Raw genomic sequence first — 27,909 nt, 5'->3', positions numbered from 1 at the left:
AAGACACCATCCTACTACTAATGCATCTAAGGCCGAGATCGCATGGACGTCTTACGCGATTATACTGGGTTTAGCAATAAACCACATAATTTAAACAGCAGCGAGCTCTCCCGAAGGGAGCTAGACAGGGATAAAAATCATTTGCCCTGTCATTACGCACCCTATTGGAATCTGTTTACGCACCGTTTATTTTTTGAAACTTAATCAAATTAAAACTGCATAATGATGCCAAAAATTCAAGCAACTTTTCATTCAGCACAAACTGTTTTATGACGTTCTTATTACCACCGAGTGCCTAATTGAATCACAGTGCATAACTTGATGCTTAACTTGCAGCTCAGTCACTCCGCATACTTTATCAGATGAGGTGTCTGAGGCACCGGGGTTATGCCAAAACGGGAGCGTCACTTCCGTATTCCCACTTAGGGATTGCGCTTCCCCAACCCCTTCAGGATACGCGGCGCTACGCTGGGCCTGCGCTGGATGGCAGTTAATCTAGGCGGAGTCTCCTCATCGTCGTCTCGCTCTGTGCCGTAGTTACGCAACGGTATCGGTAACTGGCGGGTGGCTGCAGTTTCCTGTGCGATACGCGAAGGCCCTGGATCTGGTTCGAAGAGGACAGCTGGTGATGGGCTCCTTGCTCCAGGCGTCTGAAATAGAATGTGGTATCTGTAGTTATTCTCGCAGAATAAGACTCTAGTATTGTGCTGCAACACCTTTACCTAGAGGTAACCAGGAACAGCAGCGTCGTAACAGAAAGATCTGATACGAATGACGCTGGGATCCAGCATATGAAAGAAGCGAACACTCACCATAACCAAGGACCATAGGGAAAATTTATTTATTTATTTATTTATTTATTTATTTATTTATTTATTTATTTATTTATTTATTTATTTATTTATTTAACAATACTGTCAACCCTCGTGCGAGGGTCCTTTATTATTAAATATTTCCTTTATTTTCCTTTATCTTTTTATTATTTTGATTACTAGGCTAATCTTGGAGAACATTGAATGAAAGGAAGGAATTAGTTCGGTGGTGAAAGCGTCGCAAACTAAACAGGCAGGAAAGTTATAAGCACAAAAGTCTTCTTTTGTCATATAAAGTTTCGGAATGGATGCTGAGGCTAAGCACGGGCCTCTACAATTTCGCCTCCATCGAAATTTGGCCGCCGCGGCCGGGTTCGATCACGATAGCGGTGGCCCGTGTACTGTACGATGTCCGTGCACGCTAAAGAACTCCATTAAGAAACAAATTCACGCAGCACAACGGAACGAGGGCAAGAAGGAACACGAAAACACAGGACGGGCGCTGACTACCAACTCTTGGTAGTCAGCGCCCGTCCTGTGTTTTCGTGTTCCTTCTTGCCCTCGTTCCGTAGCGCTGTGTGAATCTGTTTATTAAAGCATGAACCAACTAGCCCACACCAGAATCCTCTTAAAGAACCCCAGGCGGCCGAAATTTCCGAAGCCCTTCACTACGGCGTCCCTCACAGCCTGAGTCCCTTCGGGACGTTAAACCCCAATAAACCAAACCATTGTTTGCTTTTTTTCCCCTGACCTTTTACTTTCGTGCTTTGTTTATCGCTGGTGACGCTTGGGCTTATCCCTCTGTTTCCAAGGCAAGAAGGGACCACAGAACTCTCGAGGAGTCATAATCCTGCGCTGCCGTTTCCACGGTGTTTGAGAACTCTGATCTTTTACGCCTTTTATCTCAGAATGTTCTATGCTCAGCGCGTAGTGGTGACAACGCCGTGAACAATACCGCGACTGTCATGATGTCCTAGCGGCACAGTACAGCTATAATTTCAGCGCGAGAGAGTTAAGCAGCTCGTGCTGCAGGAAATCCGGTGTCGTCGTCGGTGTCTTTCAACGTGAGCGAAACGTCCGCTAAAAATCTCGAGAGAAGCAACCTAGGAGGCAGGTGGGCCACCTAGGTGGCTTCACCTTGTGGCTTCATCACAACCTCCCCATCGGATTGCGAGCAAGCTGCGTACCGTGGCAATTAAATGAATAGCTACATGTTGTCCGGCAAGAGAAACCTCGGTCGCACAATCCCCACAAATTGCAGCGCCTGCCTTCCTTCGCAGGGCAGTGGCGCATTGCTTAACCGCTGCACCACTGCGTCAGCTATAGGAGCGGTATGCAGACTCCCAGGGATCTATGAATGTTAAAGAGAGAATGACCTATTCTGCTTATGTGGGCATTAACCCATTAAGCTATCGCGTCATACCCTTAAGGCGGAGCTTAGGTATCCCCTCCAGAATTTTGTTTTTCCTGCTGTAAAAATTAAGAAGAGTTAGAAGAAACTAACCAGAAAAGGCCAGCCGCGGGGAATCAATGGTTTCTGCATATTCAGTAATACGTGGTGTAATACCTAAACAACACCTTGACTAGATTCCGTTAAGCTACCCTGGCAGTATTGCTCTCCGAAGTGCCGCCTTATTGCAGTGTTCATAAAGTGTACGATGGTCTTCGCGTACCGAAAAGACTTGTATCGACTTTCGTTGCCGCAGCCTGCAGAAAACAACAGTATCTCCACGTGAAATACGTTAGTAATACGGCATATGCTATAACAAGATAAGTTATGGTATGATAGTATGGTATGTCAAGGTGTGGTATGAAGTGGTATGGTGCGGTATGGCATGCTATGGTACGGTACGGTACGGTATGGTATGGTATGGTATGGTATGGTATGGCATGGCATGGCATGGCATGGCATGTTATGTTATGTTATGTTATGTTATGTTATGTTATGTTATGTTATGTTAAGTTATGTTATGTTATGGTATGTTATGGTATGTTATGGTATGTTATGTTATGTTATGGTATGTTATGGTATGTTATGGTATGGTATGGTATGGTATGGTATGGTATGGTATGGTATGGTATGGTATGGTATGGTATGGTATGGTATGTTATGTTATGTTATGGTATGGTATGGTATGATATGTGATGGTATGTTATGGCATGGTATGGTATGGTATGGTATGTTATGGTATGGTATGGTATGTTATTTATTTATTTATTTATTTATTATTCCTCAAAGGTCCCTTTCGGGACATTACATGAGGGGTGGGGATAACACGGCAAAAAAAAATATTATATATTAACAAGAAAATGGACAAAAATTACATTGATGAATGGGCTTCCTCGATGGTGTTCTTGAAAAGTCGGTGAATCATGATGGTGGCCACTTCAGCAGGGAGGTTATTCCAGTCACGGGCAGTCTTTAAGAAAAATGATTGCTGGAATGTGGTGGTATGGGCACGTTCAGGGTAAACAGCGTTCGGGTGGTTATGGCGGGAAATGCGATGGACACGTGGAATTTATTGCTTGGCTTCTGTAAAGTTGTGGAAGAATTTGTGAAATAAGCAGAGACGTGATGTGTTCCGACGGGTGACTAGTGTAGGCAATTGCAATCGTGATTTTAGACCTGAGATGCTGGTATGATAGGAATAGTCAGATGAGATGAACCTCGCGGCGCGATTCTGAACAGACTCAATGGTATTAATTAGGTTAGTCTGATAGGGATCCCAGACAGAGTTAGCATATTCAAGTTTAGGTCTGACGAAAGTCTTGTAAGCGAGCGATTTGAGAGAACTTGGTGCTAGAGCAAGGTTGCGCCGAAGATACCCAAGGACACTGTTTGCGGAGTTAGTTATGTTGGTGATATGGAGAGTCCAAGTTAGATCACGAGAGATATGGACGCCTAAGTATTTGTAATGATTGACCGAAGAAATTGGGCAGTTATTAATAGTGTACACTGGCGCGATGAAGTTGGGGCGACGGTGAAAAGAAATCAGTGAGGTCTTTGAGATATTAAGAGACATGAGCCACGTGTTACACCAATGTTGCACTTGTGAAAGGTCTTCTTGAAGAGCGACGATATCTGAAGAATTTGTTATGGGGCGATATATGACACAATCATCAGCAAACAGTCGGACGTTGGAAGAAAGACTAAGTGGAAGATCATTAATATATATTAGGAAAAGAAGGGGACCTAGTACACTTCCCTGTGGGACGCCAGACTTCACAGGTGAAAGAGATGATGAGTGACTATTAGCATAGACGAACTGATGACGGTCAGTTAAAAAGGCACGAATCCAATTAACGATGAAGGGGTGCAGATTCAGACGGGAGAGTTTGTGTATTAAGCGACCATGAGAAACTTTATCGAACGCCTTTTCGAAATCAAGGAACACAGCGTCACAATGAATATTACGGTCTAAGTACGAGTGTAAATTGTGTAGGAAAAGGGCAAGCTGTGTCTCACATGAGCGGCCTTTAAGGAATCCATGTTGATTAGGATGGAAGAAATTTACAGAAGTTAAAAAGGCAGCAACATGCGAGTACAAAATATGCTCCATGATTTTGCAGCAAACGCAGGTGAGTGAAATCGGGCGATAATTTAACGGGGATGAACGGTTACCTTTTTTGAACACTGGAATGATTTTGCCGATACGCCAGTCACGTGGTAAAGATCCTGATGATAGCGATTGCTGAAAAATGAGCGACAAGATCACACTGCTAATATCTTTAGTATTCTTCAGAACTTTTGAATTTATGGCGTCGATACCTGAGGACGAAGTATTGGTTAGAGAGTCAATAATTTTTGCAATGCCTTGAGGTTCAAATGATATGTTTTCCATGACTGGATGATCCAAAAATGGGATATCGGGAAGGTTATCGGCAGGTTCATTGGTGAACACAGAAGAAAACGCAGAGTTAAGGACACTCGCCACATGAGAATCATTAATCGGAAATCCGGAATTATCACAGAGCGTAATGACAGAAGGTTCATGAGGCATAATGGTTTTCCAAAATCGCTTGGGGTTATTTTGTAGCATTGATGGTAAAGTGTTGGAGAAGAAGGTACGTTTTGCTTGCGCTGTTTGCGTGTTGTAGTGTTTTTCGGCGCTGTAATACTTCGTCCATGCTAGGGGAGAGTTAGTGAGCTTAGCCTTTCGAAATAAGCGTTTTTTCTTGTTATTTAGTCGTTTTAACGATACGTTAAACCATGGGGAACCAGCCCGCTCGGTTATTTCTATGGTTGGTATATATAGCTTTAAGAGACGCTGAAATTCCGATTTGAAAAGTATCCAGTTTGATTCTACGGAGCGAGAAGAAAACCCAGGTGTAAACTTATCTAAGAAGGTTGTTAAGTCGCGATTTATGCTTACGTAATTGCCTTTATCATAAAGTGTAATTGTCTTTTTAATTCTTTTGTGATTATTCATGCTGCAAGAGAAGGTAGTGTGAACTGCCAAATGATCACTCAGGCCATGCATACAAGTTATGGAGGAAAAATTCTCTGGATGAGTCGTTAAAACAAGGTCCAAAATGTTGGCGGAGTGATCTGTTACACGCGTAGGAGTGGTAACTAACTGTGTTAAACCGAACGTAAGGCACGTGTTTAGGAATTCGCTTGGTAGTGTACATTTGGTTAGCATGGACGCTGTATCAGACCAGTTTATTGACGGAAAGTTGAAATCGCCAAAGAGCATGATAGGAGTGTTTTGGTGTGTGGTGGTGATGGTGCTCAGCGCGTCATGGAAGAGAGATACAAAGGAACTATCATAACTGGGCGGGCGGTAGCAGACACCAACGATGACGTTTGGAAAAATTTCAGTGCAAATGAGCCAAATTATTTCAAGCGGGGATGAGATAGCTAAGCGGGAACAACGCAGTTCCGATTTCGTGGCTATAAGGACACCACCACCGCGCATGCTGTCATCTCTGTCTTTGCGAAAAACGTCAAAACCTGATAGTGAAGGCAGAATCTCAGAGTCACGAATGTTTGAACTAAGCCACGTTTCTGTTAGTAAAACGATATTGGAAGAAGACGAAGAAATTAGGCTGCATAAGCGATCTCGTTTAGGGATGACACTTCGAATATTGGCTAACAAAAATGATAGAGGATATGGGTCATGATGGCTGGTTTTGCGCTTTGTTGTGACTGGTTGCTATTTGTTAGTTCAATAACTTTGTCGGAATCATGGTCAAACACGTAAATCTTGTTTCCCACGAGCAGCCTGTCGTATCGCAGTTTAAATTTTGTGTTGAGATTTAGGTATGGTATGGTATGTTATGGTATGGTATGGCATGGTATGGCATGGCATGGCATGGCATGGCTTGGCATGGCTTGGCATGGCATGGCATGGCATGGCATGGCTTGGCATGGCTTGGCATGGCATGGCTTGGCATGGCATGGCATGGCTTGGCATGGCTTGGCATGGCATGGCTTGGCATGGCATGGCATGGCATGGTATGGTATGGCATGGCATGGCATGGCATGGCTAGGCATGGCATGGCATGGCATGGCTTGGCATGGCTACGCATGGCTTGGCATGACATGGCTTGGCTTGGCATGGCTTGGTATGGCATGGCATGGCATGGCATGGTATGGTATGGTATGGTATGGTATGGTATGGTGTGGTGTGGTATGGTATGGTATGGTATGGTATGGTATGGTATGGTATGGTATGGTATGGTATGGTATGGTATGGCATGGTATGGCATGGCATGGCATGGCTTGGCATGACTTGGCATGGCTTGGCATGACATGGCTTGGCATGGCTTGGCATGGCATGGCATGGCATGGCATGGCTTGGCATGGCTTGGCATGGCTTGGCATGGCTTCGCATGGCATGGCATGGCATGGCATGGCTTGGCATGGCATGGCATGGTATGGTATGGTATGGTATGGTATGGTATGGTATGGTATGGTATGGCATGGCATGGCATGGCTTGGCATGGCTTGGCATGGCTTGGCATGGCATGGCATGGCTTGGCATGGCTTGGCATGGCTTGGCATGGCATGGCATGGCATGGCATGGCATGGTATGGTATGGTATGGTATGGTATGGTATGGTATGGTATGGTATGGTATGGTATGGTATGGTGCGGAGACATGAATACGCTGCCCATGGCCCGAGAGTGAAGCCGTAGTGAAGGGCACATGAAGGGGTTTATTTTGTCCCAAAATGAACGTCCGAGTGGCGACTTCGTTCAATATAGGCGAGCAGTTAAAGCGGCTGTTTTCCTCAGACTCACGGCGGGTGTCGCCGCCGCAGAATCCCGAGCATTCGTCGCAGAAGTGGGAACCTCCACTCCCCACTGCCTGAGCAGGTCGTCCCGGATGCGGTTCAGCATTTGCGTCTTCATAAGAGAAATGATGTCATGCACGCTGGTTGGTGGTCGGCCATGTGGTCCAGGTGGGGGTTCAGTGGCCGGTGTTGCCGCAGTGGGCGCTGAGCTCGTGGTTGGCGGATAAGGGTTGATGACGATAGGCTCGTTGGTTCCTGCGCAGAGGAGTTCAGGTGCACGATTTTTTGCCTCCTTTTTTTGCGGGTGCACTGATTGTTATAGGAATGCACTTCCTCGTCGTGCTTTCTTGTGTACAACTTCTAAAGGCGAACTCAAGGGTTGTTGTTTTTGTTTAAACAAAAATCTATAGCTGAATCTTTTGCCTTTCTGTTGATTTTTCGCGTTGGTTCATCACTAAAAGGCTCTTTATTTGCTTTGAAATCTGTATTTGAAGAAAAAATGCTTTTTTCGACACTTATGTACCTTCATGGCGTTAGTGATGATGTCGAGGGGTGTGGGTTACTTTGTTTCGTAGATCACAAAAATGGACAAGGGAGGGGAAAACCTCAGGTTGCTTGAGCCAACGTTTCGACAAGGGGACTTGTCTTCGTCTGGGCCAGACGAATGGCCCAGACGAAGACAAGTCCCCTTGTCGAAACGTTGGCTCAAGCAACCTGAGGTTTTCCCCTCCCTTGTTCATTTTTGTGATCGCAAAGGACCATCAACCACACCCTCTCTCTACCATTGTTTCGTAGAGCACGTTTACATTTCGTTTTGGTTTTTTCTTGCGTAATAAAAGTCTGCCATCTGATGCACAAGCGAAGATTCAGGCACCATTATTTTTAGTTTCCTCCTATATTCAACAAAATGTTTCGCGACGCCACCGCAGCCTAGTTATGGAAATGTACTACTGTGGGCATGGCTGTCGCTCAATTTTTGCTCTTTTCTAGCTTATATGCCAGCTCTGTTTTCATTTTAAGTAGCCTGGTTTTAATTATAATCTAGTAATTAATCAATCCCGGCAGCTTTAAGTTGGCCTGTGATCTCTTTAACAAAAGCTAGCGGGTTGCACATACACGGGAAAAATTTGTCTTCGTTGAATTACCACTTTTTAAGCTGGTATTCGTTTCATTGGTTGGGCCAAGTATTTGTGAATTTCTCATTTACCAGCTGATCTGCATGACAGCACGGAAATAATGTTTTTTTTTTTAACCACAAATTCGCACCCTGTAAACTTTTGTCCATGGCATACCAGGTGTTTTAGGGAAGCCTGGCGTTAATATTTAAAAATAGGGTTTTTTTCTTTTCAGGTAATAAAGAAAGAGAACCTTTTTGGAGCACAGTAACACCATGAGTTGGCGGACATCAAGAAACAGGTGAATCTTCCTAAATAGTGAAGTCATTACCCATACTATGATGGTTAACTTTCTAACTATTACCGATAGGCACGTGATTGCATTTAGAGGTTTGTACTAGGCCGTTACTAACAGCCATATTAGTTTTTTTTTTAATTTTGAGAATGCTATTAACCTCGCTGCTGCGGCTAAACTAATTTGGGCGATTTCTGCCGCCCTAGAAGATCGCGCGCCTTTAAGGAGCGCAACGAGACGTCGATCAAAACGCGTCACTTCGTGACGCACTTGTCACGCGACAATCTCTGCTTCGTCCTCGCTGGACAAGTGAAGTGGCGAGGAGAGGGGAGCTCCGTAGCACCGGTAGGGCAGAGATTGTCGTGTGGTACATGTGTCACGGAATGATGCGATTTTATTGACGCCACTTTGCGCTCCTTAAATGCACGCGGTCATCGAATGGCGCAAGAAATAGCACTAATTAGTAGAGCCACAGTGGCATGAGTAATCGCACTTTAGGAGTGCTAAAAACTGATTTTGCTATTACTAACCGTCGGCTACAAATCTCTAACTGCAAGGAGGTGCTTAACTGGTAATAGTTGAAAAGTCAACGATCAGAGTTTAGGTATTAACTTACTAGTCACCCCGATTCAGCTGTTCTTTTTTTTTTTGCGTCTTCTTACACTGATAATACTACGCCGAAAAAAAATCTTCCCTTTGACCCAAAAACCCTATCTATAAACATTAAGTGGCGGAATTCCCTGAAACACCCGATATACTTGCATGTACGCATATGTGACGTAATTATTTACGATATTATTCTGTTTATTTATTAATACTGTCAACCCTTATTTGCGGGACATCACAGGGAAAGAAAAATAAAAAAAAAACATAAGTATCAACGCCGCACACTTTCAATCCGTAATACAGGATAACAAAAATGTGAGGCTGTTCTCACCGCTGTTCAGCTACCCGGTATATAAAAGCGGCGAAACTGTATGCGGATTGTTAGGTACGCTGTAGTAAAGGTCATTCTATTCAGCACAAGAAATGATATTGGGGTTCCTTTAGGTGCTCAAAATATCCAATGCGCTACTGTCTGTTCATTTCATCGCGTGTTTATGACTCTTCGAGAAGAAAATGAAAGGCAAAAATATAGTAAATGGAGCCCACACCAAACGGAGTCATCGCGGTCTTAAGCCAATCAAATTTAAAAGCATTAGGGACTTATCCTGCTTACCGAAATGCGTTTTCCAAAGCTTAGAGTTGCGTATTTCATCCTATTTGCAAACAACTTGTGCGAGACCAACAGCGCTAAGACATCGTTGCAGTATTCGTATACGATCGGTATGACGCGTTTTATTTACATGATGATTCTATGCCACCGCACAGCTTGCAGTGGGTGCAGACAGTCGATAACTATTATTGGACAGCTTGAGCATTTCAACAGTTAGCTAGGAACTGCATGAGGACCATGCACGCCAGCCTGTTGATTTTAAAACGAGCAAAAGCGAGTGCTTTGTGAATGAGCTGCGTAATAAGTTTTAGTAATTAGTTTTCACAACTAATTACAGGATTAGACTGCTGTTAGCTTGTACAGTTGCTCGACATTTTCACTCGTTACAAGTTAACGGCCACCTTGAGCTCATGATCCAGGCAGCTGATTCAGATGACTCTTTCTACGGTACAAGAGCGGATGGAAGACACGAGTTGTGCTGAATGGAAACCCGCACTAATGAGGAAGATCGCCAATAGTCTAATCATGTTTTCCCAATTTTCAGTGCAACGAGCACAGTTCCGAAACATAAAGAGAAGCAGATATTATTTGCGCATCAATCCGGTTCGGCTGAAAAAGGTGAAGTAAATAAGGAAGCAGGATTGCGTTTATCCGTAATATGGCTACAGAACATACCTAGGCCTACTGCGAAAACAGAAGATCATTCACATGGGAGACGCCGATGAAGTTAAGCATTGAATATCAATTTCACAGCCTCTAATTTGTCGCCTGAAAGAGCTCAGCTTGTATAGGAAGTGAGTAAAATGAGTGAAGTATAAAGCTTCTCTTCTAATGCAGCAACAAATCTTGGCAAGGTGTGAGGTGAAAAGAGGAAGGGTGACGTGAAGTGTTAGCAGTACCTCCTGGAGTAGAGTGCCTGCAGCGTCGGCGGTCGGTCTGGGTAATATTGGGTAATAGCGCAGCACGACCTCTCATCAACGACGCCAGAGTGCTCACTTACTGAGGTTTCTACCAGCCATATTGAGAACTTGTGCGCATTTTCTATCGAGGGAACTGTTTTCATCAATTATGAAAAACGACCTGTATTAATAGTATCTATAAATGTCATAGGTAAAAATAAAACTTTAGGGATGGGGTAATAGGCTTGCGCCCTCACGCGGTCCCTCAGTGAACCAGACGGACCATCGCAATACTGCGGAAACGGGCGCGATGCTGCAGGCAGTGTACTAAAATAGGTGCTGATGTTAAATTCAGTGCGCCTTCGCGATTTAGAAGCTTCAAAGTTGCGAATGCAACAAAGCCATAGTGTATGTTTGGAATGCGATGGATACCGCAAGAAACATGTATCCTGATCTCACTCATGAAATGAAACACTAATGGGACGAAGAAACCAGGTGTCCTTGATTGCCTTTCAAATGCGATAGCAATAGAGGTCCCGTTCTCACGAAAAGCCGGTGTCGATTCGTTCTTATCACAAAAAAGCAGTTGGCCTATCTGGTTACGGGCAACGTTACCACTATGGCAGGTAGCAATAAAATCAATTTAAATAAGCTCAAAGCAACTGCCACCTCCCCACTGTGGCAAAGTGCATCAATCAGCTCAGTGGTCGAGAGATAGCCTGGTGATGAGCTATCCGAGAAAAATGAGCTGTACAGGAGCTCGCGAAGAGCAACCTGTATCTCTCAAGCCTAAACTTTGGCCGTATTTGCAACAGCCACCTGCCGGGGTAGTGGTTCATCGCACAACTGCCGCACCACTGCGCTAGTGGTGATATGTGGACTCCCCGCGATGTTTTAATCTATACGGAAGACAAGGAATGCTTGCGAGGAAGATATGTTTAATGCTATCAAACTGTACTCCTAAGTGTAGGTTGAGTCGTCCAAGCGTTTCGTCCAAGGAAATACAAAGTAAAAAACAGTGCATTAAATTTTACGCCTTCGTACCTCTGCTGCCGGAACTTGCAGCACCAGGGGAGCGCCCTTCGTTGTATCCGGGAATGGCAAAAGGAACAGGCATGGGGACCATAGTGGACACGACGCTTCCAGAACCGACACCGCCGAAGCTGTTCACTATGGGCCCCTTGCATGGACACGGCGGAGGATCACATTTGCATGGTTTGCGGCAGTTGCAGGCAGGGTGGCAGCTGCATGTTCCGATAGTGGGGTAGGGAAAAGAAGGTGATCCCTTGACCCTGGCGTGGTGACCTGGGCCAGAATCTGCTTCCACACCGCCGGGGTCGTCCCAGTGTGCGTGGCGATGCAGGGCTGACGCCGCCAGGAGCTCCGATGGCGCTGCGAAAAATAATCACCTAATTTTTGCCTGTTTAACGACCTCGGGCTTTAATCGCAGACTGTGTAAGTTTTTCCTTCAGCTGAGTTGGAGGTCAAACCATGAAAAAGAAAAAACATTGAATCAATACCCATGACCGGGAGTCGAACAGATCTCCTGTATGGGCCGCTCAGCGAGACCACTAGGCTATCGCTGTTTTTTTTTTTCTTTCATGGTATTTATTCTACATGGTTATGTACAGAAAATATATATATCAGCACACCTCGTGTTAAGTGCACCACGCTATCGCGCTGTGCATTGGAGAGAGTCGTCTTCATCAACTTCCATCTGCTCCGTCCCCGGGGCACTGCCTGCTCACCGTCGTCTTCTACGTAGCACAAATCCGTGCTTTCGTTCCGATTCGAGTGTAATGAAATTCTCTGTAGTTTTGCTTTAGTTACATATTTGTCCGTGGTTCAAAGCAGCATTGCCTGAGCCTGCTAGCTTTGCCAACATATGCGTACGAATTAGGCCAATTGTACATGAAACCAAGGAAAGCAAAGAAATACAGCCACGCTGTTTTTTTTTGTTTTTTTAGAGCGAAAGTCTCTAAATCCTCGCTAAGTACTTGAGTGTTATACTTCGTCGCGCTATCTCGGATTTAAAATATTATCCCGATTTATTTACTCCTAGGACCTCACCCCCACCCAGAAAAGAAATCAAGGGGACGCTTGACCGCTGATTACGTGGGATTATGTGATAGCATAAGAAGGCGTTGGCTGGCGCTCTCAATGCTGTGCCTAGCTGGCGGAAGTAGAGGAAGATGGTTGGCAGGTGGTACGTCCCATGACCTGACGATGTCATAACTGTTTCGATCAATCAGTGAGTTTTATGACAGATCACATTGCCGGTTTTTACCGTGATGAGGCCCTTAATGCAGAGGGAAGGAAAAAGGGGGGGAAGGACCATGATAGTCAGGTGAAGGGAGGGGGCAGGTGAGAAGAGGTGAGGTGAGAAGAGGGCTGCATGAAAAGAGGACGAATATGTGGCTCCTATTCATTTTCTTCGAGCTTCGAACCAATTATCTTTCAAGCAATTAATCAATTAGACAATCAGTCAATTTCACTCAATTAGTCACTTTATAATTCAGCATGCAAAGAATTAAACTAAAGAATTTTTGTCAGGCCACGCACTATTAAGGGTTGTGGGAGGAGTTAGCATGCTAACTGCCATCCGACAACAAAGTGCCTTCTTATGCGCGTTCATGATATTGCTCACCTAGAGGATGTCTCCCTCCGTGGGGAGTCAAGGGCAGACCTTCTGACTGTCGCTGACGAATAAGCTTCATCAGTATATCGGCTGTTGACGCGCGGGGCGTGGTCGGGCCAGAGGTGTTCTTGGGAGCACCTTTGGGTGTGGCGGACTGGGCATCATGATGGGTGTCTTGCTGATCGTCCTGGGGAGAATCCTTTTCGGACTGCTTCTTGCCGGGTTTTTGGTCATCTTTATTGTCATCCTTGCTTGCTTGCTTCTTATCGTCCTTATGGTCGTCCTTACGGGATTCCTCGCGATCTTCTTGGTGGGGAGAATCGGCGGGGTGATCCTTCCTTTCAATGCCCTGTGCAAATGACGAATATTGAAAGAAAAGAAAGGCGCCCGACAGGCTGCTTTTCGTCCAGTAATTTATAATTGAGTAGAATAACTTTTCACGCACTCACTCAGTACTCGCCTGCACAATCACTAAGTGCAAGCCTGAAATGACGAGTTTGTAATGACTACGTGCATGGCAGATACGAAGTCAATGAAGGTGGGGTTCTTAGCGAGCTCACAATAACAAGGAACGGAAGAGAAATCCTGCATTCGTTTGCCAACGTTTGGACAAGAGTACTCGTATTGCCGGGACAAAGAGAAGTCCTCTTGCCCAAACGTTGGCCAGTGGCTTTCCTCCCTTTCTGCCTCCCTTCTTGTAACTTACTGGCTGAGGCTTTCATCTCGCCCATTGCTCAATCTACGTGGTCCGGTACGATGCATTTCTCCTGGTTGACGTAATATTTGCATAATATTTGAGCACAAAAAAAATGGCTGTGGTTTGACCAATGGCCATCCCGGGTAGAATTGCGGAAGCAACGGCGCGCGGCAATCGCAGCGGCGGCGGCATCTCAGGGGGCACTTTCGCTGTCTAAAGTGCGTAGAGGCGAAAGCGTTTTCCGCACCATTTTGACTGCCTCTGTGGTACTGGTGACGTCACCACTGGATGACGCCACACATAATTAGGTGCTAATTACTAAGTACTGGCAAATCATAAATTAATAGCTAATCACTCATTAATGACTAAATGCCAATTAACTCCTAATTAATGACGCTTAAGCTACGCCTTTAGGAGTGGAACTTGACAGCGTGTTGTAGCGCTGCCAGGGAGTCCACGGAACGCCACCACCCGTTCGGCGCGATGCCTTGCCCTTTGAACGCAACGCTTTTTGAGGAAAATAAATGGCAGTAATTTCCTGTCATTTCGGTGGACTCCTGAACCGCACCGTACAGGATCCCTAGGGAGGAAGTAGGAGTTAAAGAAGAAAGAGAAAGAGGGGCCGCATTGAAGATAATGAAAACTGCATTTGAGGAAAGGAAATTACGCAGTAACTGTCCCACATATCTCGGTGGACAACCGTCATCCGTTTGTAGAGGAAGGGAGGAAGTTGGAGTGAAAGAAGAAAGAGAAAGAGGGGCCGCAATAAAGAAAATTAAAATTGTTTTTGAGGAAAGGAAATTACGTAGTAACTGTCGCACACTCGCTCCTCGCGCATGCGTCCGCGAAATCGCTCACACCTACGTAGTGTTGCTTCCGCAACAAAAACATGGAAACACGCACGACTGCGGTTGGGACGATGTACCTCTAACTGAGGAGTTTGCCTACGCAACTTAATTTTGTCGATCGCGAATCGTAAGGCCCATATTATCTAAATAGTTGTGCCAAATTGCTAAAAGCAGCCACTACACGGGTCAATTTATATGAAGTGTTGTTCAGGATATTTAAGTACACTATTATGAATTTTGCTTTAGCTCTATTGCTTGTGTTTATCTTATATTGACACGTAGTTTTAATGAGTGTTGCATGAAATTACATTATTCAAAACGCAATTTTTGGTTGTTTAGCACACCATTCTATAACGTAATTTTGAACGCCGACTGCACAGTCTTACCTTATTGCACTGGCATGCATATAAACTATGAACCGTAAGGTTTACACAAACCGTTGTGTAATAATCAGTAACACGTCAAGCTTCGAAAGACGGTATGGTTGAAGGCAACTTTTTGAATTGAGGCACGTACTGGTGTGGTGTGATTTCTACTTCTGCATTCAAGACTTGTTCCACTAAAGGCGCCAATGTGACTATGATTCGTTCTTCAGCCATTTGCTTATATACGTATATATGGGCCAGTATTCTGCAAGCTGTTCATTTTGCATCGTCTATTTCGTCTGCATTTGGTCCCCTGTCATTGGTCACTCAGATATACCTGCGGCTTTCTAGCATCTGTAGGAAGTGACCCGGCCATTGGGTGATTGGTTGCGTACCACAGCCAATGGCAGCCACTGATAGCCAATGGCAACCAACGGCAACCAACGGCAGCCAGTGCCAGCCAATGGTGAGGTCCGCTCGCCAGCCACCCAATGATCGGGTCGCCTGCCACGGACGATTGAAAGCCGCGGGTATATCAGAGCGACCAATTAGAATTGACCAAATAGAGGTGAAACGGGGAACAGCTCATATAATACGGCACCTGGAGTCGCAACTGCGCCAAAAACAATCGCCTCTAGGAAGCTTTGCTGGCAGCGAGCTGCGAAAATAGTGATTAAGAACGGTATCTATTAGAAGGCACCGGTTGTCTAACTCATGCTGGTGGAATCATGTTTTCATCGCTGCGATGAAGGCTTTCTTAGTGAGTCATCGCCGTGAACGAAAAAGCAACATCTGATTTCAACGATTTTTTTTTTTTCAATGTGCGGCAGTGGCGCTGTCTACACTGCATCGAAAATTGCGTCCATTGGAAACGTTAATAATGGCCATACAGAGAAAACGATTAACACAGCTGCGATCACTGAGTGTTCGTAAAAAGAAAAAAAAGGGAAGGCAGTTTGCAACAATTTTGTAACATGTCAGTATGAAACTGAAGTGTAATGAGGCGTTGGCAGGCACTAACATTAACAAAATTTTTGTGTATGTTGGGCTAATCTTTTAGATACGGGCTCATGAAGCATTATTGAAGCGTTATAAATGACAACATAATATCCGTACAGGTTTTACATGCAAGGACGCTAATATACAGTTTAGGATTTACCAAGACAGAAAGTTAACTTGTCAGTCGCTCACCGCTTTCTTTGAGCTCATGATGCGCACTCTCCCAGCTCCTGCTTTGGGACAGCTGTAGCTGTAGCGGCACTGTAATTGAAGTGAACAGGACGCCAAAAGATAAAATGGTTGCTATTTCCCTCATAAACAACGCTTTCGATGACAAGGATCTTTGAAAAACAACTGCGCGCTTAACAGACGAAGAAAGAGGAAGAACATACACGACACGCAACGCGCATATCGTGTATATTCTCCCTCTATCTTCGTCTGTTAAACGCGCAGTTGTTTTTCAAAGATCATTAACCAACTAGCTCGTCAAAAAGTGTTACTCGCTGGCCAGGACACGTACGCTAGCAACCCTTCAACAGTGGCAGGCTAAATGACGGAGGTGTTAAGTTAAACAACTAAAGCTATTTAAATGATGTCCAGCAAAAGCGACACAGTTAAATTAGAACTTTATTGATACTGTCAGTTGGAATATATCCATCCGAAAAATGGAGCAAATAAAAATGAAATGCAGACCACAGAACATGGAATAAAGAGCTAAAGGTCACTTAAAACAAGAAACGAAGCAATCGAAGCAGTGGTCACATAATTATACGGCATGTACTTACGCGTTATGAACAAGGGCGTCCGCAGAATTTTTTGCAGGGGGGGGCCCCATTGGTTGTTGGCGCCGGAAGGGGGGGGGGGGGGGGGGGTATATTCGTAGCGAAAAGGCACTATTTGCGGAGTAAATTTATTTATTTATATATAAATAAAAAATAAGTAAAATACACACATGAAAGAAAATTACAAGCAGCAAATTAAAGCGCGGATTGTAGAGATACATTGGAGTTTATCAACAAAGAAACAATTAAAATTAATAAAAATGCAAAAAGATACTATTAATACTCGAAGTGCTCAGTCTTACTGCATACGGGTTCTCGACTCACCCGAATTGATGACCAGCACACAGCGCAATATGTTCACAAACACGCAACTACAGTCACTCAGTCAGTCTTCCTTGAACAGCAACTGTAGGCGCCTCGGATTTTTCTGGGCGAATTGCGTAGTTACACGGGTGATAAATTCATTTCTGTGCTTCATTACACGCTCTCAGTGCACAGTCATCATATATATTGACTGGAAAAATGGTTGAACGAGTACGTTGAAAACAAAAGATGACTATATATACAACGAAAACTTATTTACAAGATAAATGCACGCTCGCAGCTTCATACACCTCGCTCCATCTTGCTCGCGCATCCGCACAGTCGAGCAACCGCACACACACTGCTCGCCGCTCGTCGTTTTCTCGTCCGCTGTCTTGGTTGTTCTCACCTTCGTTGACAACCCGCCACTAAAAACACCGAAGCACAAACACAGAGGCGCGCACACGTGCAAGGGCTTACTTGCCACAATATCCACGAATGCGCACTTTTGGGGTGTAAGGAACGCCGCGCGACTTCCGAGGGGAAGGGACACCCGCAACTAATTCGGTCGGAAAATTTGTTTTTGTGCTTTTATGGGGTTCAGAGCCCCAAAACGACTCAGGCTATGAGGGACGGAGTAGTACAGAGTTTCGGATAATGTCGACCACCTGGGTCTCTTTACCATGCACTGACACGCACAGTACATGGGCGCTGTTGTGATTTGAGGCCCAGCCAGAGGTGACAGGCGAGCCAGGCAGGCGCCATCGGGCTGCGTTGACCAAAGGCGCTGGTTTTCGGAGAAGACGCAAGGAACGCTGGTGTGGGGGCGCCTCTGGAGACTGCGTCGCCGTGAACAAAAGCAGCTAATCCCCTTTGCCGAAGGTTCTGAAAGCGGCGCTTCTACCGCACTGAGCTCTCCCGTGGATCGGAGGAGACAGCGAGCGGCGGCGGCGCCAACTCGTCGCCCGCTTGCCCCTGAGCAGCCCGACAAAGCGGGGGTGGACACGGCTGATTTGTCCTTCCCCCCTCAAGAATTCATCGGTGGCCGGCGTACGAACGTATCATGATTATAGCGAGCGACCTGTGCCCTGTGCACTGTCTGCCTCCGTGTCTTTCTCTCTAGAGATCAAAGAAACAGACACCCATCTCAAGACGGCTCGAAACACATGCTCGCCGGTGCCGCTGCATGTCTGCAACAGGTCGTCCTTCAGCAGAGCTGGCGGTGGCGTGGTTTGAAAACGGCGGAACGACGCGCGCCCGGACGCGGCATTTCGCAGATGTGACCAAGCGTCGAAGCGGGGCTGCTTTTACCCTTTTGGCTGAGCGCACCACCGCCCCTGGCGTGCGGCCATCACTCACGGTTCGAGTGAGTGATTTTCCAGGGGGGTGCAGCCGCCCCCCCTTGCCCCCCCCCCCCCCCCTCCGGACGCCCATGGTTATGAACTAATTAGACGTATTGGCTGCTCCTGATGGAGAGTAACTGTGAGGGTCTGCAGTCGTCTTTAAAGAGATTGTGCTCAGGCCATTAATTTCTTGCCTCCAGCTCAGAGCGCGCTCTAGATAGTCCCCTATTTTATTCCCCAACAAAGCACATAACGCACGTCGAGGGAGTTACGGTGCTATTAGTGCACATTACAAGCCCTCAATGTATGCTTATACCTACACCTTAAGCTAGTCGCTAGAAACAGTCCACCCCATTAATGCAGTTCGTTGTACATAATGCGGCGGAGAGCTTGAAAAAGATCTGGAAAGGTCTGGAGACGACAAATCGGAATGTTGGTTGGTTGGTTGGTTGGCCTCGAGTAGAATGGCACATACCCACTACGGGGTAGTGGCCAAGACACAGGCTGTGAACTGATGGAATGATTAGGAGCTTTAGAGGAAAAGGAGAATTAATAGGGTATAGGCTGACAGATTGGACGACGCAACGAAAGGGGTCCTGTTAGCTGGGAGATCGAAGATGGGAGGACGGCATAATGTGCAGATTTGAATGCAACATCTGGAATGGTTCAATTTTGTATTGACTGAAAGAGAGGCAGAAAAAATAAAAATAATAATAATAAATTAAAAGTTTGATAATCAGAAAAATGAAAACAAAAAGGGAAAAAAATAAATAATAAAAAAGTAAAAAAAAAATTAGCATGGGAGTCGCTGTGTTTCTAAAAGAAATTTTTGAACTGCACAGCGCGCACTCCTGTTGCTTCGTCCAAGCGAAGTAGCGCCAAAGGAAAGAACAACCTCAGTGGACACAGGCAGACCCAGCTGATGAAACGGAATTTCTAATAGGCGCCTCCTCAAAGAAGAGAATCGGCGGCAGAACAGCAGGAAGTGATCCACTGTCTCAGGCTCGGCACAAAATGAGCACAGTGGAGAAACCGCCAGACCAGATCTGTGAAGGTAGAAATTTAGCAGAGGAACTCGGCATCGCAAACGCGTGAAAGAGACCTCCAGTCTGCGCGAACTCCAGTCTTTGCTGCTCCAAGGGTGCAGAAGATGCTTGTATTCGGGGGATGAAGTAAGCGCCGAGGCTGTAAATTCCTGAAATATTGTGTAACTGCGAAACCTCACCGCAGCTGTATATGCGCAGGTTGGCAGGACCGCAATTATTGGGCCACAGAGAGAGGCCCTTGCTAATGAATCAGCAACCTCATTTAACTGAATGCCCACGTGACCCGGTACCCAAAGCAACCTCACCGAATTTAGATGAAGCGGGATCAGCTGCTTAAAGAGGCGTAATGCCCGAGACTCAGAGGGTGATGATAATGAAAAGCAAATAGATAGAGAGTCCGTCATAACCATGACTTTGGAAACGGCAGGATCTAATTTACGTAAAGCTAGAATGACAGCTAATAATTCGGCCAGATAAATTGGAGTGAAGTCAGGGAGACGGAGAGAAAAGGACCATCCCAATGCAGGAGAAAAAATGCCCACACCTGCCTTTTCACGATCCTGCGAGGCATCGGTAGCAATGAGAATATGAAAAGGAAAGGATCTTAGGTGGTCCTGTAACAATCGGAATGTACTCACGCGTAGTCTTCTTCCTCGTCTTTCGAAACTGTTTTACTTTCACCGCAAAAAGAAGAAGCCAAGTTCTCTATCATTTCAGTGAATAGCATTCTCGCTTGAAGCCAATATTTATTTGGCGCCTAATGTTCTGTATAAATGTAGTGCAATGCCGAAGTGCCAATGAATGCGACCAGTTTTAGGAAATCGAAGCATTTATTTAGCTTCGACGTTTTATAGGCTGCATGCATGGAGTTATGATGAGCGAGGGATAGAAAAAACTGGGTTGGGTTGGGTTTGGGTTTATGGGGTTTAACGTCCCAAAGCGACTCAGGCTATGAGAGACGCCGTAGTGGAGGGCTCCGGAAATTTCGACCACCTGGGGTTCTGGAGGTAACGAGTGCATTCATAAGGCAGTTAGGGAATGTGGCCACTCACCCGCGGTGTTTCGTCCTCGAAATTGTCGGAGATCTTGCCAAGTTCACTAAAACTTTGACTTCGGTGTCGTGCAAACGAGAATAATTGGACAAAACTGTTTTTATTTATGCGGTTTACGCGTCCTACAAGCACTCGACGAAGAAGAGTGGTAACACCGCTATAAACCGAATAAGAAAACAGGTTTGTTTCAGGTTAAGGAGAAACAGCATCTGTATCAGTGCTACAAAACATGCGGCACTTAAATAATATTCACAGGGTACGGTACGATACGAACGGCAAAGCTCCTGTTGAAATGGCCGCTGAGGCGTACCTGTTGTCCCTGGCAAGATAAACAGCCATGACCATTGGAGTCCTGAAATACCGACAATCCGCAGTAGAAGATTTTGTTTTTATTATGATTTATTTTGATTACTACTGCTACTACTACCAAGCAGCACCCGGCTGCTGGCGGTGGCAGTAGTAGTGAATGTGTTCACCTAACTATGCCTGCTATGGATCGGCGTCAAATACAGCAGGCCTGGCTGTAGCTCTGATGGCTTTTCGTACTTTGAAGTCAGTTTCATTTCATATTATTTCACTTTGGCTCATCTCCGCTAAGGATTGATAGCAAACAATCAAATATAGAAAGAAGTTTGAACGAGTAACGTACAAACAAAAGTCATATTTCAACAACACTCGTTACAAATTCGACTTCATAAAAGCATAAAAATTCTACCATACCGCTATGCTAGTTTTGGATATTGAAAAAATTGAATTATAATGTACATTCTGTCACAATTAGATATTAAGGATTTTAGAAAGCATTGCATTTCAATAAAAGGAGAGGCAGCAGTTTAGTTGAAGGGGAGTTATGTACAGATTACGAATGGTGACGAAGGCACAGTACTGAATTGATTAGAGAGGGTTGAGTCTAGCACCGAGGTAAGATATATCTCGTCATTGTGAACCTATCTGTTGTTCTGTTTACGGGCTTTACACAAGATTCAATTCTTTACAATCTGTAAGAGATGAACGGGGAATGAGCGCTAAAATATTAGGAAGGAAAGAGACATATTTGGAAACCGCTCATTTTTACAAGCATGTAAACCTCTGGACTAATATTTGACACTGTCGTCTTTTTATACACAAGAAGACAATATCTAAACGACGGATAAAAAAAAACATACAATGCAGATTCACCCTGGCTTTTAGTAATAGAAATTTCTTTGCCGATAAACAATTGCAATTGGATCAAAACAATTGGATCAAGAAAGGGCAAAGGATAATGCTGCTGTATGGGAGTCCCATGTCATTGTGGATGTCAATAGTATGCCAAGTGATTTGAAGCTGTGTACATTTCTGATAGTGTCACAGACTAAACAGCAAACAGATTCAACACGCATTTTTCTTTCCGAAAAAAAGGAAGGCTGCAGTGATCTGATTAATTAATTTCCAAAGATTAAACAAGTAATCATGCTTTTAAGGTAGACAGAGCATGGTGAGCAGCGTGAGTAATGTGATGCTTTCGGAGCTCATGAAATGGCTGGTGTCAGCATATATAATGTATGTCGCTTTGTCGTTTATATTTGAAATATTGTTTTGATGCATCTTGAAAAAACAGCGATTCCAAAATAACACCCTGCGTTTTGTTATAGCCGGTATATCACAGCAGTAGCTTTCAATTCGTGCGCTCTACGATTCAGAGCCTAGATGCGATACGACAAGAGCTTCAGTTAGCGAATGCCATAATATTTAAGTTTCGCGTCAAATATACATTATTACAAATACAATTTAATTACAATTACAATATTACACTTTCATGAGCGAATAGCTTTTTTTTTTTTTTTACACTACGCAGTATTTCTTCTGTATGAATAGAGCGCATTTAGTCGATCTGTTGGGTGCGAATTAGAATGGACGGTATGTAATTATGCCTGCAAAGAAATTTCCGAACTTTGTGAAGGATTATTCGTTCAAAATCTCTTGAAAAATACCGCAGACACGATAAATTCCTACTATTCCTAAGGGCGTCCTTATCGCTTTTATTATAAATTTCTAATCGAATTTCTAATTGCATGTGAGCGGGAAAAGACGCCTGTCACACGAGCAAGGTTATAAATGTGCGACAACGAGTGTACTATTTTGAGAAGCATTTACTTAATTGGCCCATTTTGCACGTTATGGGCATCAAGGCTATATGTGTTTCAACCTGATACAAATGGAACAGACCTCGGGTTCGATAGCTAGGGATGAAGACCAGTGATGATTCCGAGGTTCTTGCTCCCAGGGAACGATATATTTCTGCGGAAACAATGGCCACTTCAACCGCATTTTCATTGTCCAAATACAATTTATTCGAAGGATCCATTATAATATTACGCAGCTGACACCAACGCTGGCCAAGAGATGTTCGTATCCAATATCTAGGCCGATTGTTTCTCGTTAGAGATTCCGTGCACGCTAATAAGTTCTGCAGATGTCTTTTTGTGTAGCTCAGTTTTATCCGTCGGCTCACTCTTTGCCGCAGGACATAACTGTCTATATTTAGAACGCTAGCCCTTAGACAGATGGTTCCCGGAAACGACGTAGTAGCTTTTATATTGGGGTGGCGTCCGCGGCGAACAAGAAAGATGGTGGCCCGAACGCTTTCTTGCTGGCCACTCCGTGTGGTCAAGAAAACAGATATAAAAAGACAGCGCGCAGTCGCCGCTGCTAGGCTTCGAAAAGAAAGGGAACACGCAAGAAATGACGAAAAAGCAATATTCCCGGAACTCTTGGCGAAGGAACAGCTAAGAAAGTCACGAACCACTTAATGACCAGCGATTCAGCAGGATGTTGCGGTTATCGACCGCAGGAGACTTGCTTTTCGAAGCGGCTCCCCCCACGCAGCTGCCAGTGGGCGGTCACGCCGACCTCTTTGCACAATGCGAAAGTGTAAAGTACAAGAGGCCAGGCCCCCGTACGGGGGCTTAGGATGGGGGAGGAGGGAGGCATCGAAAGAAGATGGTTCGCAAACTCTCTAGAACAATGCTTTCCCCTGGTATCTTCAATCCCCGAGTTCTGGTTACGCGGAATTCGGATGCACCGAGGATGCGAAACTTGGAGGGAGGCCGGAACAGCCTGCATAAATGATGTCGTCGATGAAAAATTGGGATTGAAACGTGACTGTTTCTCCGCAGTTTGAGCTCATCATCCGCATTAACACGCGCGTGATTGTCGTTAATTTTTTGTAGCGAAAGCTACATTGACCACGAACTTGCGATTTCGCTATTGCGCCGCTCCGAGGATTCACAGAGACCGACATTGAGCCGTTGCCTAGCAACCGCCGCACCTGGCGGACGCCGCGCGCTTGCCGTGGATGGATGGATGGAAAAAACTTTATTGCTGATAAATTTGAAGTGTTCTTGACCTCTACGGGTCACTGGGCGCCGTGGTCGATCCTTGGTCCAGGATGCCGCACTTGACTGCTGCCATCGTGGCTCGGCGCACAAGGAATCGTTGCGCTTCCTCGTCCTCGCTGGCCAGCAAGTGCTCCCACTGCATCACACTCGGGTTTATTCTTGGTTCTAAGTCTGCCTTAGGGCAGGTCCATGTGATATGTTCTAGTGTAGGTTTACCCTGACACCACGGACATTCGTCTGCATATTGTGTAGGGAAAATCTTGTGTAGTTTGTGAAGGTGTGGGTAGGTACCGGTTTGTAGTCTGCGCCAGTCTACCGCCTCCTCTTTGGTGAGCCTTTTGTGTGGGGCTGGGTAGCGTTTCCGCTGACCCCTGTAATGATCGAGTATATCCGAGTACGTGGGGGTAACTGGGTCAAAGGTGCCTGTGGCGCAAAGTGCTGAGTCTGCTCGGTTCACGTATCCTCGAGCTAACTCGTCTGCTGCCACGTTGCCCCTCATCCCCTCATGTCCCGGAACCCACACTATACTATGTTTAGTGTTTTTGTGTCTTCTCGTCGTGTGTAGAATATGATTGGCGATGCTGTCGATCCTGCCTCTTGTGTAGTTTCTACATGCTTGTTTGGAGTCCGTCACTATAGTGAGGTTATGTCCTGTTGCGTTGCCGTGCGATATTGCCAGAGCAATGGCGGCTTCTTCAGCTGCTTCTATGTTTGGGTTGTTTATCGTTGAGCTGGTTATTTCTTGCCCTCCTTCGTCTGTTACAACGGCGATTGTTTTGCGTTGGTATCGGTACTTTGCTGCGTCCGTGTAGACTACGTTGGGATTGTCGCTGAGTTCCCTGGTGAGTGCTCGGACTCTGGCTTGTCGTCTTTCATGATGTAAATTCGGATCCATGTGTCGTGGTATTGGTCTTACCCGGATGTTGTTTCTGTCTTCATTATTAATCTGTTCCTTGTCTCTTTGTGTACCTAGAGGTAGCCGTAATTTCTCCAGTAGGTGTCTTCCCGTTCTGGTTTGAGTGAGTCTGTCTAATTGAGCACTACGTTGCGCTTCTCGTAGTTCGTCGAAGGTGTTTGATACTCCCAGGGCCATTAGTTTTTCGGTTGGTGTGGACATTGGAAGTTTGAGCGCCGTTTTGTACGCTTTGCGTAGTATGGTGTCGATTTGTAGTCTCTTGCTTGTTTAGTTCGTGGTAGGGGAGGCTGTACGTAACCCTGCTCGTGACGAGGCTGTCAATGAGTCTTAGGGTGTCCTGTTCTCTCATCCCCTTCTTTCTACTGCTGATTCTTCGCACGATTCTGGCGACTTGCTCTGTTGTATTCTTGCCGTGCCATCTGGCATGACGTCACACCGTGCGCCTCGCCGCGGAGCCGCCGCCGCCGCCGCTTGGTATGACGTATTTAGGCATGGTGAATTTAGATCGATTTACTCAGGCCTCAGAATGACCTTGTTAGCTTTTACTTACTTCATGTCATATTAACTACAACAACTAAAAAACCGCGAACGAGATCGAACAGAGGCAGATAACACAGCTTTGGGCTGTATTCTTCCTGTGTCCTGCCTCTTTTGCGTTTTTTTTTGTCTTTTGATGTCTTACCAGCTTATCTACAAGCATACCCTTCTCTGGTATTTAACTACTGTAAGTCATATGACCGGACCATACAGCTAACATATTCTGCTTGGGCTATCAAGCCGGCTTGGTGTTTTTATTTTGTTTTTTTACAATACGGCGTAACTTATGCAAAACATTCAAAGATTAAGCTCGAGATTCAAAACGTTGGCGGTCGCGTGTAACTGCTGCTATAAGGAAAATAAGAAATGGGTCACATGGAAGTTAAAATGGTTCTTCCTTCGGCAAAGCTTCGCGGTAGGACCTGGCTTAAGAGTTTCTTCCGGCGAGCAGGGTCGAAAGTGTCAGGGCACACGCTGAATATTGCACTGCATATTTCAGAGAATTATATTATAAACGAAAACCCTGCTTTCACATTCCTTGTGGTCGAGGTCACCATAGAGGAAACAAAAGGGGCTGATATATTCTCTATATGCATCAAAGCATCTGCTGCCACCTTACTTGTATACTTACTGACAATTCTGCAAACCTGCATACTTAGAGGATGTGGGCGTAACAAATAGCATGAATGGAGACTGAAGAAAACAGCTCGGCGAAAAGCAACTATTAGCGAGGCGGAAAAACAGGAACCTGGAAACTGTTGCTGTTCAGGATAGCAAATTGCCGAGTTTTTCAACGGAACTTGCACTTAAGAGGACACGAGGGAGAAAAAAACCTTTTGTCGAAAAATCGAATTTTTAGCTTTTGCTTCCTGTTTATGTACAAGAATTTCTCTTTCATGTCCAACAGTAACAGCGGCGAATGTAAACACGTAATTACTGAGGCCTGCCGTGCAAACACGCCAAGTTACCAAAACCGAGCACAATTGAGTTACTTTCACGACGGCAACAAATTTAAATAGCGGCATTTCCTGCCGTTGAGGTGCTGCATGTAAGTAAAGGAACCTTTCTTCTTTCAGACCCATTCTTCGGCAGTTTCTTAGTTCGGGAAAAAATTTAAAACAAGCGTTTTTATCACAACAGAAGCTGCATCTCTACCATCTCTTTAAATCCTTTGGGACGCATCCTACTACGCTTGTCATTTTCATGCAATTTCAGTGGTTGCGCATGACATTATTGCAGTTGCTCTCACCGCATCACAATGAAATTTGGTATGAACATGTTTTGCTATATGAATAATGTGGCCACACCTCTTCTAATGAAATTTTTAGCGGAAAATGGCAGTCAGTTTTGTTACAACCAGGAGTCCTATTATGAAGAGGTTTTTCAAATAATGAATTTTTCAGAAATTCTGAAATTTTACACATGGCACACTTTTTTGTTTCATAAAAGGCATCACAGTGGGCAAAATGATACATTTCTTACAGTGTCGTGTGCTTGTAGTGGCGACAAATAGCTGCACAAAAACATCTATGTATTCCAAATGCATGACAGCAAAAAATTGAATAATGCAAGGTAGGCGACCACTGAAACTGAGCTGTCAATGATATCTCAACTGTGAAATGTTCGGTAACCTGGCCCAAATAATAACAAAAATATTTTCCCGGAAGCATGACACTTTTGCAATTCGCATTCTTTGCGGAATAAGAGAAATTATTTCCGCCGTTTACACAGCGAGTTAAAAGCCTCACAAATGAGGGCTGTCGATTATTGATCTGAGCTGAAACAAGACACAATCTTTATTCCAAGATTTTTATGAAGCCAGTCTTGGCGTCCCTCAGAGAAACAGGTGTCCTGTCTTACGAATTAAAAGTAAACGCCAATGCTTTATATTGGGCGCTTTCTAGTCTACCCCAATTTACACAAGTAGAGGATCTTAGGTAACGGTTGTGGCTGAGGTCATCGAAAATAAACGTCCTACAAGCGAAGTTGCAAGCTTTGCTGGCTATGGCACTCGGATCAACAGCCGGACATCATAACATATCGAAGACTTAATAAGGTAGTTGTAGCTGCATGCGCGTCACAGTCACGAGTTGATGAATCAGTTCCTGGTAAGGCCAGCAGCGCCACCCATAGGTGGGTTGCATTAGAGCTCATGACATTAGATGATTAGCTCCTTGAAATTGATAGCTTATTTCTTGAACCACTCACAAGACTATCTTTGAAGGTTCAGCTGGGCATTCCAGCTTCAAGCTCATGAGAAAGTGTGACGACAGCGTTTCATGCAGGTATTAACCTTAAAGGTCATCTTTACTTCTCGGAGGCCCGAGTTCAAACACAGTTATGCAGCTTAATTTTTTTAGTTCTTCAAACCGTTAACAAAGACGGTCATTCGTTGCTACCTGCGACAAAAGGCGTGGCTTATGGGTC

At 45.1% G+C, this 27,909-nt stretch overlaps 1 protein-coding gene across 1 annotated transcript in view; it reads right to left on the bottom strand.

Moving 5' to 3' along the window:
* Nucleotides 1–422: 422 nt before the first annotated feature.
* The window catches only part of LOC149358247 (uncharacterized), a 44,815-nt gene continuing 17,328 nt past the window's right edge, over nucleotides 423–27,909 (bottom strand). The window contains exons 2-6 of the mRNA XM_089567532.1: nucleotides 16,316–16,384; nucleotides 13,224–13,563; nucleotides 11,621–11,968; nucleotides 7,059–7,306; nucleotides 423–650 (exon numbers count right to left, since the gene is read on the bottom strand). Coding sequence (XP_089423658.1) covers nucleotides 423–650; nucleotides 7,059–7,306; nucleotides 11,621–11,968; nucleotides 13,224–13,563; nucleotides 16,316–16,333 — 1,182 coding nt within the window. The 5' untranslated portion in view covers nucleotides 16,334–16,384. The remainder of the gene's footprint in view (nucleotides 651–7,058; nucleotides 7,307–11,620; nucleotides 11,969–13,223; nucleotides 13,564–16,315; nucleotides 16,385–27,909) is intronic.

Source organism: Amblyomma mixtum, chromosome 2 (assembly GCF_055824585.1).
Source record: "Amblyomma mixtum isolate Tamu chromosome 2, ASM5582458v1, whole genome shotgun sequence".
Taxonomy (NCBI): Eukaryota; Metazoa; Arthropoda; class Arachnida; order Ixodida; family Ixodidae; genus Amblyomma; species Amblyomma mixtum.
This window is presented reverse-complemented; position numbering and strand designations above follow the sequence as displayed.